The following is a 16268-nucleotide window of genomic DNA, read 5'->3' on the forward strand; positions in this document are numbered from 1 at the left end:
CAGGGTAATGTATTTATTGCTAGCCTCACCATACAGACCGAACTCTGTTGCTTTAGCCCGCAAGCGAACTATACCGACTGAGCGACTGCCGCTTGTCGACGAATTTAGTGCCAACTTTAGCGGATAGAGGGTGTCGCGTGGTCAGCACAACGAATCCCCACGACCGTTAATTTCGGTTTTCTAGACCTGAGCAGCTAATTTTTCTATTCGAGTAGCTCCTTAATTATCCTCACGAGACTGAGTGGACCCCGTTCCAGACCCACTATTTCTCAGAAAAATCTGGTAGCGCCGGGAATCGAACCTGGGACCACCACTAGACCACACAGGCGGTCCCCACACAGACTGAAGCATTTGAAAAGAATAAATGCCGTAAGTTCTACCCACAACTTTCGTTATTTCTCTCTGCTTTGGAAATCTTTTAAACCGAAGACATTTAAGATAAACGAAGCACGTCACGAGATAGCAGCACGTGACTTGTGACGAATGAAATGTCCAGTATATACGAATATGCATTGTGTTTTATACATGCTTACTGCATAATTATAAGTGACTTCAAAAGGAAACTGTAACAAACGGGTTTCAATATGGCATTGAAATGCCTGGACAGAGAATTGCGCACATGAATATCCTTTCTTCCTTGTTGCACATAATGTAAGCAGGACCCGTTGACACCACAGACCTCTCGCGTCGCGGTGAAGTCAATATCACGCCCGCTTCGTGTTCTGGACGGACCGGGTTCAAATCTCAGCCAGAAGACAGGATGCTCTGACTGGCGTTCTTTCCTTCGGGTAAACGCAGGGAAAGGACCTCACATTTCACCGTGGATATTTCATTTCACATGCTTTCCACTAATCATACAGCCATCGACACTATATTGCCATGAGGAGTGTGACTTTGGGCGGGGTTTGGGCCGTTGATTGGATTTATTGGCCGCTTTAACACACGACTCGTGACTACACTTAATTATAGCGAAATCGCTGACCTCAACACTTTATAAATCTCTACAGCACGCACTAAGCCTTTTCATTCTGCTGTGTCTTTACCAGTCGTTTCCTTGTAATGGCTTCTAACAGTGGAGGTTCTTCAGTTTCCACGCTTATTTCATTACTCGCTGGCTCTCAAATGAACCGACTGAAACTTCTCTTCACAGACTCCACTACAACTGCCTCTGAACTGTTGCACTAATTGTCCTCCTTATAATATCTCGACATGAACCGCTTAGTAAACAGCGTTCATTATTGTAATCCAATCATTTCCGTGAGAACATGTTTGTTTTCTCAGTAACAGCTGCGTATACTTGCTTTATAAGAATCTACTGCCTAGCAACAGATGTTGTTTCGAGGTCGTTACCAAGTAACGGCTCTAAAATCTACTATATATTTTGGGCTATTTAAAGGATCAAAGATGCTGCAAGTCAAAGAGGAAAGTCTCCCGATTTCACGGAACATTTTGCAGAATACTAAATTAAATATTTCGTGATAACTAATTAACCGACTGATTAATTTGCTAAATAAGCAACTAATATAAATGACTATTTTCATAATAAATTAAACGACTACTGCCTAAATATATAACTAGGGCACAGATTAATCAGGTAATCAAACACACAATTTAATATATAATCAACTAACTAAGGAACGTATTAACTAATCAACCAACTGATAGAACAGTCAATAAATTGATTACGCAATCAAATAAGCAAATAAATATTTTAAACTGATTAATTCACAAACTATGTAATTAAGAGACCAATATCTGTCTGATTATTAAACCAACTAAATAAACGCACTAAGTAACCAATTAAATAAGTAATACAGAGAATGCTTTAAGCATCTGACAGTTGCTCAGGCAGTGAAGAAATTTATCGCCGTTATAAAAACTGAATATACAACACCATGTTCAAAATTCACCTTAACTTGAACCAGCTTAATTAAAATACCATCTTCTTGGATCCTATGCCGCGTAGTTCGGTATATGTTTATCGACGTTTCGAAGACATACTACTTTGAACTTCATAGGAAGTAGGAAGCAGAGCCCTTGTTACTTGCTTGGATTTTTTCGACGCTGAAGATGGAGGCAGTATATTCCTAACATCAGTACGCATTTATCTGACTACACGGCGTAACATCCCAGAAGATAGTGTTTCATATAGTCACAGTTGAGTGAACCTCAGGTCTCGCGTCATCACAGTGCAGTTGCCCCTTTTGATACGGTTTCATTCTTTGGCACGACTTTTGCTTTGAAACATGTCTTGATAAAGCTAACATTCAATGATATCCGAACAAATATAATTTATATTGTGACGTGTTGTTGTATCTCCAGTGTTATGACCTTTGTGTCAACAATGGCAAATGAACATAAACGCAAAAGTACCATGTCAAATTTCAAATAACACACTTTGAAGTTACTTACGCAGAAAATTGCATCTTTAAACTCTAGTTTTGATTGGAGTCCAATTTATTTCTTGATGTGTTGATCAAGCTAAATAAAATACAATATATTTGGTAGCAGAACCCGAAGGTTCAACACTGCTAATACCAAAGCCCGTCACTGGACACGATCCTGAGCCAGTACCATCCACCTCCCGTCCTCACAACATATTTCCCTAAGATCCATCTTATTAATTAACTAATTTTGGTAACAGAACTCGAAGGTTCAACATCACCAATACCAAAGCCCGTCACTGGACATGATCCTGAGCCAGTACCATCCACCTCCCAACGTCACATTTCCTTAAGATCCATCTTATTAGTTAACTAATTTTGGTAACAGAACTCGAAAGTTCAACATCGCTAATACCAAAGCCCGCCACCAGATATCACCTTAGGCCAATTGCATCAAATATACACCCCTATAACCTATTTCTTTAAAAACAGTTTCCCCTTCCATTCCTATAGTTCCAAATATTTGTTCACAAGAAATTTTCCCACATACGTCTGTAGAAATTCCTTGTCCCTCCCACGCGAACTCTATGATCAGCCAATCACCAATCCTAGCTCTAACTAGCCTGGCAATACTACATGACTAACTTTCAAATGTTGACACGTTTTATTCAACTATAAATTCGGCAATCCACAAATCTGAAGCGAATAAGCAGTTGCTTTGTTAGGGGTCACTTTACTTGAACAATTGTCGACCTGACGTGGAACTGCAGTGAGGAGAAGGGAACTGCAGTTCCGCCATTTCCTGGTGTAGAGATCAGAGGCAAGATCACTTGTTTCACGCTGGGCGGGTTGCAAGAAGGTGAACCTACTGAAGAAGGTGTGTCTCAGGGCTCACGTGTGATAGAGAAATAGTTCTGAACGATTTTTATTCAGATGAAAGAAAACGAAGGACAGATCGATTCCATGGCATGATTATGTGGAATTATATAAAGCAAGCGTCGAGTTGAGGCACTGTACATTTCCAGAAGGCTGTGTAGATCATTTGCTGAACCAGCAAAACAATGAACAAGAAACTACAGGTAAGCCGTAGTTATATAATCGTATTACTGGGGAATAAAAGTTTGGTCCGAAATCCTAATGCAAAATGACCTCTTGAAAGACCTAGGTAAAGATGGGAGGATAATACTAAACAGTCTCGGGTTTAGTCCCGGCTGAATTTATGTGCGATTCATGGTAGATAAGGTAGCAATGGAGAAGGTCTTTATCCGATTCCTTTCGGATTTCCCGTGGTAATCATTATCCTGCTATTGCTCCATACTCATGTACCAGCGTCCCCTGAGGTGTGCGATAGCCCTGGCCAGGCAGCACATTATCACATTCTCAGTTCATAAGTTGGGAGCGTCATCTTTGCAACTTAAGGAAGTCAGTTTCATTAAAATAACAGGATGGGAGGGTGTGGATTTGATTCAACTGACTTAATTTAAGGAACAGTGGTGACATTTTGGGGACACGGTAATGTATCCCTGGGTTCCATAAAAGGTGGGAAATTAAGAGCTTAATATAGTATTTATTAGCGCCATTCATATGATAATTAATTTCAATTTAGTAGTTCGTTTATTTTCACGTTTACTCAGTAGCCCAACGCCAATTTTAAATTAAGCTGGGGCAAACAGACAAACAAAACAAACACAAGCAGAAGACAAAACAGGAAAACGCGTAATAATAATAATAATAATAATAATAATAATAATAAATTGTTCCTGTGCATTGTTCCCATGAAGATGCATGGTCGAGTGGAGGTATAGCTCCACCATTCTTGACCTCGTCACTAGATACATGTCACGCCCAGGCCGCTTTACCACGGGGGATATGTCCCCGGTACCCATTGGATAGGAGGCTGGTGAGAGCCCCAGAACCGGTCTGGACGCTTTTGAGAAGAGGGAAATCTTGCAGTTGTGGGAATCGAATGTTAAACAAAAAGCTTGATTTAAATAGACCATGTTACCTGTCGTTATACATCAAAGTGTAATAAAAAGTACTAAATACATCCTACTAGTGATGGCAAAAAACAAAAAGAAATGTGTGCGACAATCCTTCCACTTTAATAACATCATTAATGAGCATGCAAATAAACCAAGAGTGGAAATTCCTTTCTTTCAGATCCTGTTCTTCTGCCTCGCAGCTGTCAGTGTGGTGAATGCCCGTCCAGGATACTTTGGTCCCGGCTACCCCTACGCTGCGGGGGTTCCCCACGCCGCACCTCTGCCAGTCCACGACACCCCCGAGGTCGCTGCGGCTAAGGCCGCCCACTTCGCTGCCTACGGAGCCGCAGCTGCCGCTGCAGCAGCCGCGCCAGACACTGGAGCTTATGGTGCTTATGGCGGTTATGGCGGACCCCATGATGACGGCCAATATAGGGGAGAGCTGTACGGTGATAATGGACAATATCGTGAAGGCCACTCCACTGGTGGGTATGTCGGTCCTCTCGCTGGCGTGCCTGTCATCGTGAACGGCGTCCCTGCTGACACTCCTGCGGTCGCTGCGGCTAGGGCAGCACACCTCGCTGCGCATGCTCACGCCGGAGGGCATTACTACGGTTAAGTAGAACCGACATGCTGCTAGCCTGACTCTCGTTAAAATAAATGAACGTTATTTATTGAGATTTACTCTAACGCCTCGCTGTGATCGCTTGTCTTTCACTGTTTTCGAATTTGTATATGGACCTGTTTTCGTACTGTGTAACACGCTCATTTTCCAACGCTATGCTATTATTTATATATCTAGTACATCCACAAGTCTATATTTCTCCTTCCAAAATTACGCGTTTGTATTACCTCTGATCCTTTCAAATGCAATATGAAAATATATAAAAAAAGTAAAGATAAAGCAATGTTAAAATATTAAAAAAATATTCCCAGCATATAAAATATAATTATTTCAAACTGTATTATATATGGATGACTCACATCCAGCTAGTGCAGAAGAAATGAAAATGTGGAACTATACATCTACTCCCCAATATACCTTCATGGCGTACTGCTTAAGTTAAGCACAGGGACAACTTTACCTGTATTACTTATATATATCGTATTTTGTAATCATGTATGGACCGTGCTTTTGACCTGGCTTCTGGGTTACTCGTGAGGAGAAATAGTGCTAATTGCAGCTGTATTGAAGGAGGATGGTACATTTTGTTTGGTTAAACCATCCACACACTTCAGTTCTTACTCGGCTAAATCCATACTCATTCTAGGATTACGGCCATGTCTAAAAGGACGGACAATAAAATATGCTGTAATAAAAATACTGCCAATCATTGGTATAACTGGTGCATCATAGTTAAATAATTATGTAAATTTTGAAGTTACGTCTTCGAAATAAAAATTACTTTTATAACTTGTGTTTGTCTTAAGAGAGTGTTTGTAATTCCTGTACTACCATCCTTCTATCTTGTCCTTTATTTGCAGTTATATTCAGCTGAATGTTACTAAACAAAAAAACAAACAAACTCAGTGGTTTTAGTCCGCAAGCGAACGATACCGACCGAGCGACAGCCGCTTGTGGGCGAACTTAGTGCCAACTTTTGCGGATAGAGGGTGTCGTGTGGTCAGCGCAATGAATCCTCACGGCCGTTAATTTTGGTTTTCTAGACCGGATTAAAATTAAACATCGTATAATAAATTAACCAACTATGTAAGGGCTGTTTTTGTTATTAATATCAAAATTTCAGGACCAGTAATAAAAAAGTCGAACACTGGATAGAATACTGAGGTTTCATTTTCATCTTACACTCGCAACTTCTTTCCCTATAACTCGTCACAATGTTATTCTGCATTCCCTTTTTCGATCCTCTAAAGGTTCGGCCACACAGAGCGCTATGTACGCGACGCACGCTACGTACGCTATGTTCGCTATACGAACAGAAAAATATCTCCCTTTATTGTCAATGTGGCTGACCACACAGACTTCCGTACGCTACGTACGCTATGTTCCCTATGTCAGCTGCGTCGCAGAGTGTACACAGCGTACATAACGTACGTAGCGAACATAGCGTAGCGCTCTGTGTGGCCGAAACTTAAGTGGCAGCTTTATGGCATTTCCCTGCCAAACTTACATATACATTTATACATATTTCGTTTCTCCCTTATTCATGCCCTAAGCACCGTAACCTCCATGATTTCCTTATCTCCACAACAAAAAGTTAAAAATAACAACTAACTGCTCATTTTGTAATATCCTAAATTTCTTACGTTATTCATCTTTAACGGTTTAAAACATTGTGGCATACAGACCGTTGCTAGGCAAAGACCGCGAAACAAACAACGAAATAACGCCCGCTGCTAGGCAACAAATTCTTAACAAGCAGCAATTGAACTACAACAATGAGAAACTGTTTTCTACTAAGGCCGTGCCGAGATACTATAACCGGGACAGTTGGAGCAATGAGTGAGTTGTCGGTAAGAACGTTAGCAAAGGCAATCATAAGTGATGACATACAAGTCTTTATGTGTGCTGCAGTTACAGTGATCTTTAGAGTGTGTTAACCAGAGAGACTGTTATCATTACTTGTAATTCAGAGTGGTGTGTGTAAGTGGTCAATAAATCGAGTCACCAATACAAACCCGTCTACAGTCACTCATACAAGTGACAATATCTTCCCATGCACTTTGTTTTTAAACCCTTTTGGTTTTTTCCCGAAAGCAAGAGACCACATTTCACAACCATACAAAACAAATGGCAAAACTAGGAAGAATACTGGGATATAACGCCGTGTAGTCCGGTGAAAGTCAATCGACGTTTGCCCTACTGGTTTTTTGCTTCGTTTATTATTACGCCCTGAAGATGGAAGCGATATGTTCCTCCAAAATGCCGGTTGACGTTCAGCGGACCGTACTGCGAAAAATTCATATCCGAAAAAATCAGAGTTTTATGTTCTTCTATGCCGAGCTTCATTGCTTCCGAAAGTAGACACACAACATATATTAGTTAAGGTAAAGCTATCCCTCCAACAGACTGTGGAGGCCCGTAGGGTTGTGAGACGTCCAGGTTCCCACATTTTCTAGACAATCGGTTTACAGATGGCGGTGAAGTCAGGCTTACGCGTCGGCCGCCCTTTACCTCCAGGAAGATTCCTGGTACTCATTTCTGTTAGAGGTTGAGTCGACTCCAGGGCCATAGTGCGGCTGGAAGAATCAGATCAAATGAAAATCCAATAACCTCAACGGAAATCGATTCTCCGATCTTCCGGCCGTCATCTTTGCTTAGTTTAATTATAGATAAGATAAAAAGGGGAATTTTCCAAATGCTTTCTTTAAAATTCCTAATTCTTCACTGCCCTTGATGTTCGTTTAGTGCAGGTATAAATTTGTCTCCGCAAAGCTGGTCGTTATCCTTAAGCGTAATTAATTAAGGGCTATTCCATGAAGAAATATAGGGGAGTGGGGGTATAACTCCACCATTCTTGACCTCAGCCCCGGCCGCTTAACTCTCGGGGGAAAAATTTTCCTGATACCCAGTGGATAGGAAGCTGGGTGAGCCCCAGGGACGGTATGGACGCTGTGGAGAAGAGAAAAATCCTGTCATGCCGCGAACCATACCGGGGTCGTCATGCCCATAGTCCGTTGCTATACCAACTGAAGTATCCCGACTCATATTATGGTAATTGTTAATAAACCCTAATTATGAATAATAACACGTAAGATTTGAGGTTTTCACGGCACCACATCCCAGAAGACGGCATTATTCAACAACGCGTACTTATACAGAATTACCTGAACAATGGTAAATCGGGTAAAACTCGCGAAAATACTCAACTTTACCGGTAGATACGAATTACTACCGGTCATTGTTATTCATAATTACCGGTAAAATTGATTATTACAAGAGATTTATCGCATTTACCGCTGATTTAGGTAATTATGTATAATTAACAAAACAAAAAACTCCGTGGTTTTAGTCCGCAAGCGAACTATACCGATAGAGAGACCGCCGCTTGTCTGCGAAGTTCGTTCCAAATTTGACAGATAGAAGGTGTCGCATGTTCAGCGTAACGAATCCCCAAAGCCGTTAATTTCGAGTTTCTAGACCGGAGCCGCTATTTCCTTGAAATGATGTTGAAAGGAGACCGTCCAGATCATCCAACGGGAATCTACCGCAGTTTTAAATGCAATTCCACAAAAGGAGTACAGTAACTGTTTTCGAAAACTTTTCAATCGATTCCAGCTATGTACTGATTCAGAAGGAGACTATTTTGAATAAAAAGAGTGAAATTTTGAAAATAATTCACGTCTTGTATTTTTAATGAACACAGTCCTAACAGAAGCTGTACACACTGTGAAGCTCCCCAATTATAATTCTGTAAAATTATCGGTTATAATTCATGATTATCATTTATTTAGTAGTACCGTAAATTGTCCAAACCACAGGGCCTGAAATTAATTTATCTTGTAGTCTGTCTCGTTAAAGTATTGGGAACTGTCTATCCATAATACAGTACACGCAATATTAATGAGTTATTTGAGATTTTTATTAACATTTCTTAAATCTGAAATAACAAGTTGTTCGTTTTTATATGATCTATTACAGGGAGTGTACCACATTAAGGGAGGTTTCTCCAGTCACATATGTAAAAATAAATTATTTAAAATATGAATCATAAATTTTTATAAAAGTTTAAAACTAAATATTACGTTCAAATTCATTGATACATGCCACAGCTAGTTCAGTTTCTTTTATCACGGTGTGCTGTACCATATTACATTTCAAGTCCAGCCAACATTTGCCACAAATTTCTAACCTGCCTAACAATTACTACACGAGTGGTAACGCTCTATAATTGCAATCGGGAAGTACCCATGAAGAAAGCAGTCTTCTGGGATGTGGCACCGTGTAGATGTGGTGTTAAATGACGTTTNGGTCACATCTTAATATTTCTATTCTACGTACCGTGTTCACACGATTCGAATGTGTTCAGTTCAGACACATCTCTTAAATAAACCCCAAACCAATATCATATAAAAGTTCTTCAATATTAATTCAATGCATTAGAAAATGAAGCACGCGGAAATACAGAAGAAATTCAGCTCAAGAATCCTCATACTAGATCTTCATTTATCGTATCAAAAGCAGAAAAAGTAAAACTATCCCTAAAACAGGCCGTGGATGTCCATATGTCTGTGAGACGTCGAGGCTCTCACATTTTCTAGACAATCGGGTCATAGATGGCGGTAAGGTTGTCAGTCTTACGAGCCGACAGCCCGTTACCCCCAGGAAGATTCCTGGCACTCATTTCTGTTAGAGGCTGAGTCGACCACAAGGCCACAGCGCGGCTGGAAGGATTAGGTTAATTGAAAAAAATCCAGTGACCTCATCAAAAATCGAAACTGCGACCTTCCGGCTTGTATCACAGTGCCTCAACCAACTACGGTACCGCGTGCCCCTCCTCATATATCAAACTAATACTACTAAATGCAAGAAGCAAAGTCCTTGAGAAACTAATAGTCGCTCAGCTACTCAAGATATTTTCTGCCCTTTATGGAATTCGAATGTTTGTTACCATGTTCATAGGAGCCCACCACTGGTCCCTATTTGATCCAGTCTACTCGTACATCTTCGAACCCAACTTAGTGAATGCCCATTTAGCTTATCTTCCTAATTTTGGGGGAAAAAATGAAAGAAGGCTTGTCAGATCACCTTGCTGTCTGTCCGTCTGTCTGTATATCCCTCCTAATTTTTACGCTTTTGAGGTTCATGAGATCGTTTTGCTGTCTGTGTCTATGTCCCACCCTTTATTGTTTTGCATGCGGTCCGTGTCGTACAAAAACTGGATGATTAATCTCTTCCAGAAAGTCTTGTAATATTATCCTCTGATCTAAGCTTAGAATTTCCGAGACAACTTCTCCTTTTGTAGATGCCGACTAAAATATTGCAAGCATTTCTACTCTCTCCAATTCATTCGTTGCCAGTGCAGAAAACAGTGGCACTTGCGTGGCATTCAGGTCCCTCGGTCTGTGGGTACATGCTTTCTGTATAGCGGGACCGTGAAATGAGAAACAGAAGGTGAAGGTGTGTCTTATGACGGAGGAATTGCAAAGAAATAACTTCTTAAAGCGTTTTTAAAGAAATGAAAGCGAAGGACATAATGGCTTTGTGATATTGCTCTCAGTAAGTATAAAAGGGAGTCTATAATAGGAGTCAGAATAGAGTTCACAACGACACTGTGAGGATATTAGCAGCTCTGCTTGAACAAATAACATTCCACGATGGGTAAAAGTCTTCAGGTAAGACAGTTCCGCAGAAAAAACTAGTAATAAAATATTTTTCATATAAGAATTAGGTATGAAGTGACAGGAGGTTGGAGAAAACTGCATAATGAGGAGCTTCATAACTTGTACGCTTCTCCAAGTATAATTAGAATTATCAAGTCAAAAAGGATGAGGTGGGAAGGGCATGTAGCACGAATGGGGGAGAAGAGGAATGCATATAGGATACTGGTAGGAGAGCCAGAAGGAAGGAGACCATTGGGAAGACCAAGGCGTAGGTGGGTGGATAATATTGAAATGGATCTTAGATAGATAGGATGGGATGGTATGGATTGGATTGATCTGGCTCTGGGACCAGTGGAGGGCTCTTGTGAACACTGTAATGAACATTCGGGTTCCATAAAACGCTGGGAAATTCTTGAGTAGCTGCAGATTTGGCTTTTCTTCAAGAATTGCTCAGTTCCATAAGTAAGTACATGCCTTTGGTATTGAGCATGTAATAATCAGTAATGAACGAATGAGAGATTTCACATATCGGAGCGAAAAGTAATGCATAAGGTATTCGTTGGAAAGCCAGAAGGAAAGTGACCACTAGAAAGTCCTAGGGTAGGTGGAAGGATAATATTAAAATGGATCTTAGAAAAATAGAATGGGGTGGTATGGACGAAATAAATCTGGCACAGGACAGAATCCAGTGGAAGGTTCTTGTGAACACGGTAATGAACCTTCGCGTTCCACAAAATATTTGGAAATTCTTCAGTAACTGAGCGGATGGCGGCTTTCAAAGAAGGACTCAGCTCTATGGATTTAGTTCAGTGAGAAATTATTTTATTATGTGTAGCTTCTTTGACGGCTGACATTATATTTATTAATTACAACAGATAGACAATACAAAAAAAATATATACGCTAATACAAAAACTACAGAACGAATAAGTGATCTTACACCCAACTTAATTTGAGGTGATATATTGGATTTTTGTACTTTATCCATCGTCCTGGTTTTTAAGATAACAAATAAAAACACGTTCTAATGGACCCAACAGAATAGGTGCTTTCCTTCACCTGAGGACGGAAACAGATCCAGTTTCCGAAACGTCGTGTTTTTATTTGTTATCTTAAAAACCAGGACGATGGATAAAGTCCAAAAATCCAATATATAAGTGTGTTATACACCATCGTCAGAATCCTATAGTAACTACTTAATTTGAGGTACTATGCTACAAGTCGAAAGGTCATTGGTTCGATTCCAAATGAGGAAACTGAATTTTCAATTGACCTAATCCTTCAATCCGCATTATGGCCTTGGGGTCGACTCAGCCTCTAACAGAAATGCGTGCCAGGAATCTTCCCGGGGGGGGGGGTAAAGGGCAGCCGGCGCGTAAGGCTGACGACCTCACAGCAATCTGTGAGTCGATTTAAAAGAAAAAAATTGCAGCCTTGACATCTCACAACCCTATGGACCTCCATGGCCTGTTACAGGGATAGCTTTACTCTTTTTACTTTACACCGAACTCAATAACAGTTTATACACATCACCCACAGAATACATAATTTGTATTTGACATAATATTTATATCTCTAAAATTTCCCGCGTTTATTTTTAAAATACGGTGGAAAATAATCTTGCGGTTCCACAGAGCTTCTCAACGGCGGATACGTATCTGCAATAAAGGATCGTGTGGACGTATCGGAGATAAAAGATATCTAGTAATAAATTCGGAAACACACCTTCTTCATTCTGGAGTATAGGCTTCCAGTCTTACATACCCACGCTGTAAAGATATAGTAGAAGGAAATTAAAGTTAATTATGACAATGAATCGGAAAGGATTACGAAGGAAGTTCGTTTTTCCCTTTGGCGCTACAGTCCCAATTTGGGGCTTGGCCTACCTCCATGAAACTTTCCGTTTCTCTTCGGTTTATTAGATCTTAGACATTCAGTAGGACTCCTTGGGCGGGAGATCAGGTCGTCGCAAGTACACAAATACAGAAAAACGCACATACACACAAACACTAAACATCCATGCCCTAAGTGTGTTTCGAACCCAGCGAACCGTAACCGGTTTACGAAGGAAGTAGCCTAAATTATTTCAAGATGCCATCTTGAAATTCGCCTGGAATTACGGAGTCTGAGTCCGAGTCTCGTGCTACTACCGACGGTCAGTCGGCCACTCTGTCTTGGCATAAAGCACCCATATGGGGCTTGCGACCAGATCTTTATTACTGTTTGACAATTACGGTCTTGTATTTTGTGGGCGCACTCTCTGACGAGAGGACGGGCCTGTCTTTTATACATGCTGCTGGTCCTTGCCAGTGCAGTCTCTCTCGGGTCCGAGTCCCTTGGTACTCGATACCATATTTTACTGTCTCAAATTTTGAGACTTCCCTTTTCGTCCCCTCCTACGACTCGCAGGGTCACGGTGGAGGTATTCAAACCCGCCTCCACACGGGTAAGGAATAACTGACAGAAGCTATGAAATAGGTCAGCCAGGACAGCCAGTGCTCCATATGGGATTCCCGAATGCAAGACAGATACGTAACCACTAAACTCATATTCTCGCTTTTCTGTTTTCAGTTTTAATTGTTTACATTCCTCTCAAATAAATTAAATAATTCATTACTGCAAGGGCTTGTGTTAATGCTTTTTAATTACAAAAATATTACCTATATGCCCCGGACACTGGACAATGTGCTACGCAATATTTGCATAACAAAGGGAGGCCCTGAACTGTTGACATTTGTTCTGCACTGCTGTAAGACTTATGCATGTTTCAGCTGACGTTCTTCTGCCTCGTGGTTGTCAGTACGGTGTACGCCCGTCCCGGATACTACGGCTACCCCTACGCTGCCGGAGTTCCCCACGCCGCACCCCTGCCCGTCCACGACACACCGGAAGTGGCCGCCGCTAAATCCGCCCACTTTGCAGCTTACGGCGCCGCAGCCGCTGCGGCAGCTGCACCAGGCCATGGTGGTTATGGTGGCCATTATGGTGGAGTTTATGGCGGTCATGATGATGGGCAATACCATGAAGGACAATATGGTGGACATTATGATGATGGGCAGTATAATGGTGGACATGATGATGGACAATATCATGGCGGACATTATGATGATGGACAATATTACGGTGGACATGATGAGGGACAATATCACGGCGGACTTTATGATGATGGACAGTACCATGAAGGACTTTATGGTGGCCATTATGATGACGGACAATATCGTCAAGGTCCTTATGGTGGCCATTATGCTGGTGGCTATGCAGGACATTATGCTGGAGCCCCCGCTATTGTGAATGGGGTCCCTGCTGACACCCCCGAAGTTGCTGCGGCCAAGGCAGCCCACTTCGCTGCGCATGCTCAAGCTGGAGGTCATCATTATGGCTAAACCGAATTATTTATAGAGTAAATACATATTGCACAAATTAAGTTATATTTATTGTGCACTTCAAAAAGCAATGAATATGTCTTCGTGCTTGATACATGTGTCTATGTTCTCTAACTGAAGAAATGCTGACGACAAAATAATTTCCTGCGGGAAGGATGGGAAGCTAAACCTTGCCTTGCATTAAATGTAAAAATTTATAGAGCTTTCTACCACATATTTTTAAATAACAGTATCCATAATTGAAATATAATAAAAAATTAAATTTACATTTCTGTCGGAAATTTTTTAGTTATGTAAATTATTCACATTGGGTATAGTTTTCGTATATACCAAATTAATTTTGAGGTCAGTAACACGTGTCTGCGATTTTTGTCGTTTTAATTGTCACTACGTTACAATTTGTTTGTATTTTATTCTATAGTTTTCTATTTCATTATCCTAAACTTTACGCAATGCAAAATAAAAAAAAACAGAACTTTGGAGGATAAAGAGATACAAATATAATGAGATACCTTCTGGGGCGCCAGAAGTCCAGCAGCCCCAGAGAATCCTATGCCAAATTATTTCTCGGTAAGAGAATTATCAGAATGTATTGAAAGATACAGGAATAAGACTGCATTTTTTATTCTAACACTCGGTGAATATTTGTGTAATGGACTGTTTTAAATAAATTATTTGGTATGTGACATGATTAATAAATCATTAAACACAATATAACTCCCACTATATCTTATCCTTCTGATACTCTCCATTCCTCACTGAAAGATGCTGAGGTACCACAAGCTATTACTGCAAGGTAAAGGGAACGTTAAGTTCCCTTCCGAATATTTGACGCGTTTCACATTAAGTTCCTCTTAGACCGCGCCATAGCTCAAGCGGTTAGTCGCTGGTTTCCAACCGAGGCGGCCCGGGTTCGATCCCGGTTCTAGTCAAGTGGGATTTCTGGTGGACAAAGTGGCGCTGGGGCAGGTTTTCTCCGAGTACTTCGGTTTTCCCTGCCAATCTTCATTCCACCAATTACTCCACAATCACCCTCACATATCATCTGGGGCTGGTACAACAGGCCAGAAGTGGCCGCAGTACAAGGGACTTAGTCTCACCCCACTAGCAATAAAAAAAGTTCCTCTTTATGATGTACGATCTGTGTTATAGAATAAAGTTCACAGAGCACAACAGTTGCAGCTTTCTCGGCGACAGAATATAATGAAGTCATCTCGGGCGATCGTTACAGAGACTGTCTCCCTTTCCATCAACCCATGATGATGGAGACATAGACAGCCTCCGAAAGGTCGGACACCGACTCCACATTGGCATGATTGATCACCCAAGAAGATTTCAACGAAATTTCGTATTATATTATAGGAATCCGATATGAATAGTTATTTATATGAAGCTCAAAATAAACTCCATAAATTCCTTCAAAACGTCTCCTACTAAAAGTAAGATACTGACACTTGTCTGAGTGTGGCCATATACGGGGTTTTCGATTAGATATTTGATTTATTGACCACTTGTATGCAAAACTCGGAACTACAGTGCCGTCGCTGATCTCCAAAATTTACAAGTTACCACAGCACACGCTAAGTTTATTTCAGCCAGCCGTGTCTTCACTAGCTGTTCCCTGGTAACGCATTCTTCAGCTTCCGCGCTAAAGTCCTCTCTGAATGGCTTCTCCCTTCTTACAATCTCTTTTCTTCACAGACTCCTGTACAGAACTAACTTCGTTGCCCCAGTTATCTTCCTTATATCCCCTCGTCACGGAACGCACAGAAAACACAGTTCATTCTCGCATGCTAACCGTTTTCGCAGAAACGTATTTAACGAGCCATTCATTAGCAGCGACCGTCTATACTTATTTATTAAGAATCTGCTGCCTAGGAACGGATGACGTTCGGTTCTCTGTCTCGCGGCCGTTGCCTACAAACGAATGTTGTTACAGAGCCGTTCGTAAGCAACATCAGCTTCTCTGGCTCCACAGTTTTTGCTTTGAGCAAATAGGTCAGAATACATCACATAAAATGTAGGTAAATGTAAATTTATCCCTGTATTAATTATTTAATTAAGCAATATGCTCTGATGGTATATTGTGTTATCACACACACGCAGTTACAGGAGCAAGACGCAACACAGAGCACAATACACGATAGTGAAAGAGTGCTCCAACAGAAGATGATAGATGTGACTCGCGTAATGAAACACGACGTAGGAATGAAATATCCTGTACAATTTTAATAT

At 41.0% G+C, this 16268-nt stretch overlaps 1 protein-coding gene across 1 annotated transcript; it reads left to right on the forward strand.

The window, feature by feature from the left end:
- Positions 1-3445: 3445 nt before the first annotated feature.
- On the forward strand, positions 3446-14033 carry LOC111873820 (heterogeneous nuclear ribonucleoprotein 1). Its single transcript, XM_033755218.1, has 4 exons — positions 3446-3463; positions 4545-4980; positions 6903-6919; positions 13422-14033. Exons 1-4 carry the CDS (start codon positions 3446-3448, stop codon positions 14031-14033), a joined length of 1083 nt encoding a protein of 360 aa, XP_033611109.1.
- Positions 14034-16268: the final 2235 nt, after the last annotated feature.

The sequence above is a fragment of the Cryptotermes secundus genome, unplaced genomic scaffold (genome assembly GCF_002891405.2).
Source record: "Cryptotermes secundus unplaced genomic scaffold, Csec_1.0 scaffold215, whole genome shotgun sequence".
Taxonomy (NCBI): domain Eukaryota; kingdom Metazoa; phylum Arthropoda; class Insecta; order Blattodea; family Kalotermitidae; genus Cryptotermes; species Cryptotermes secundus.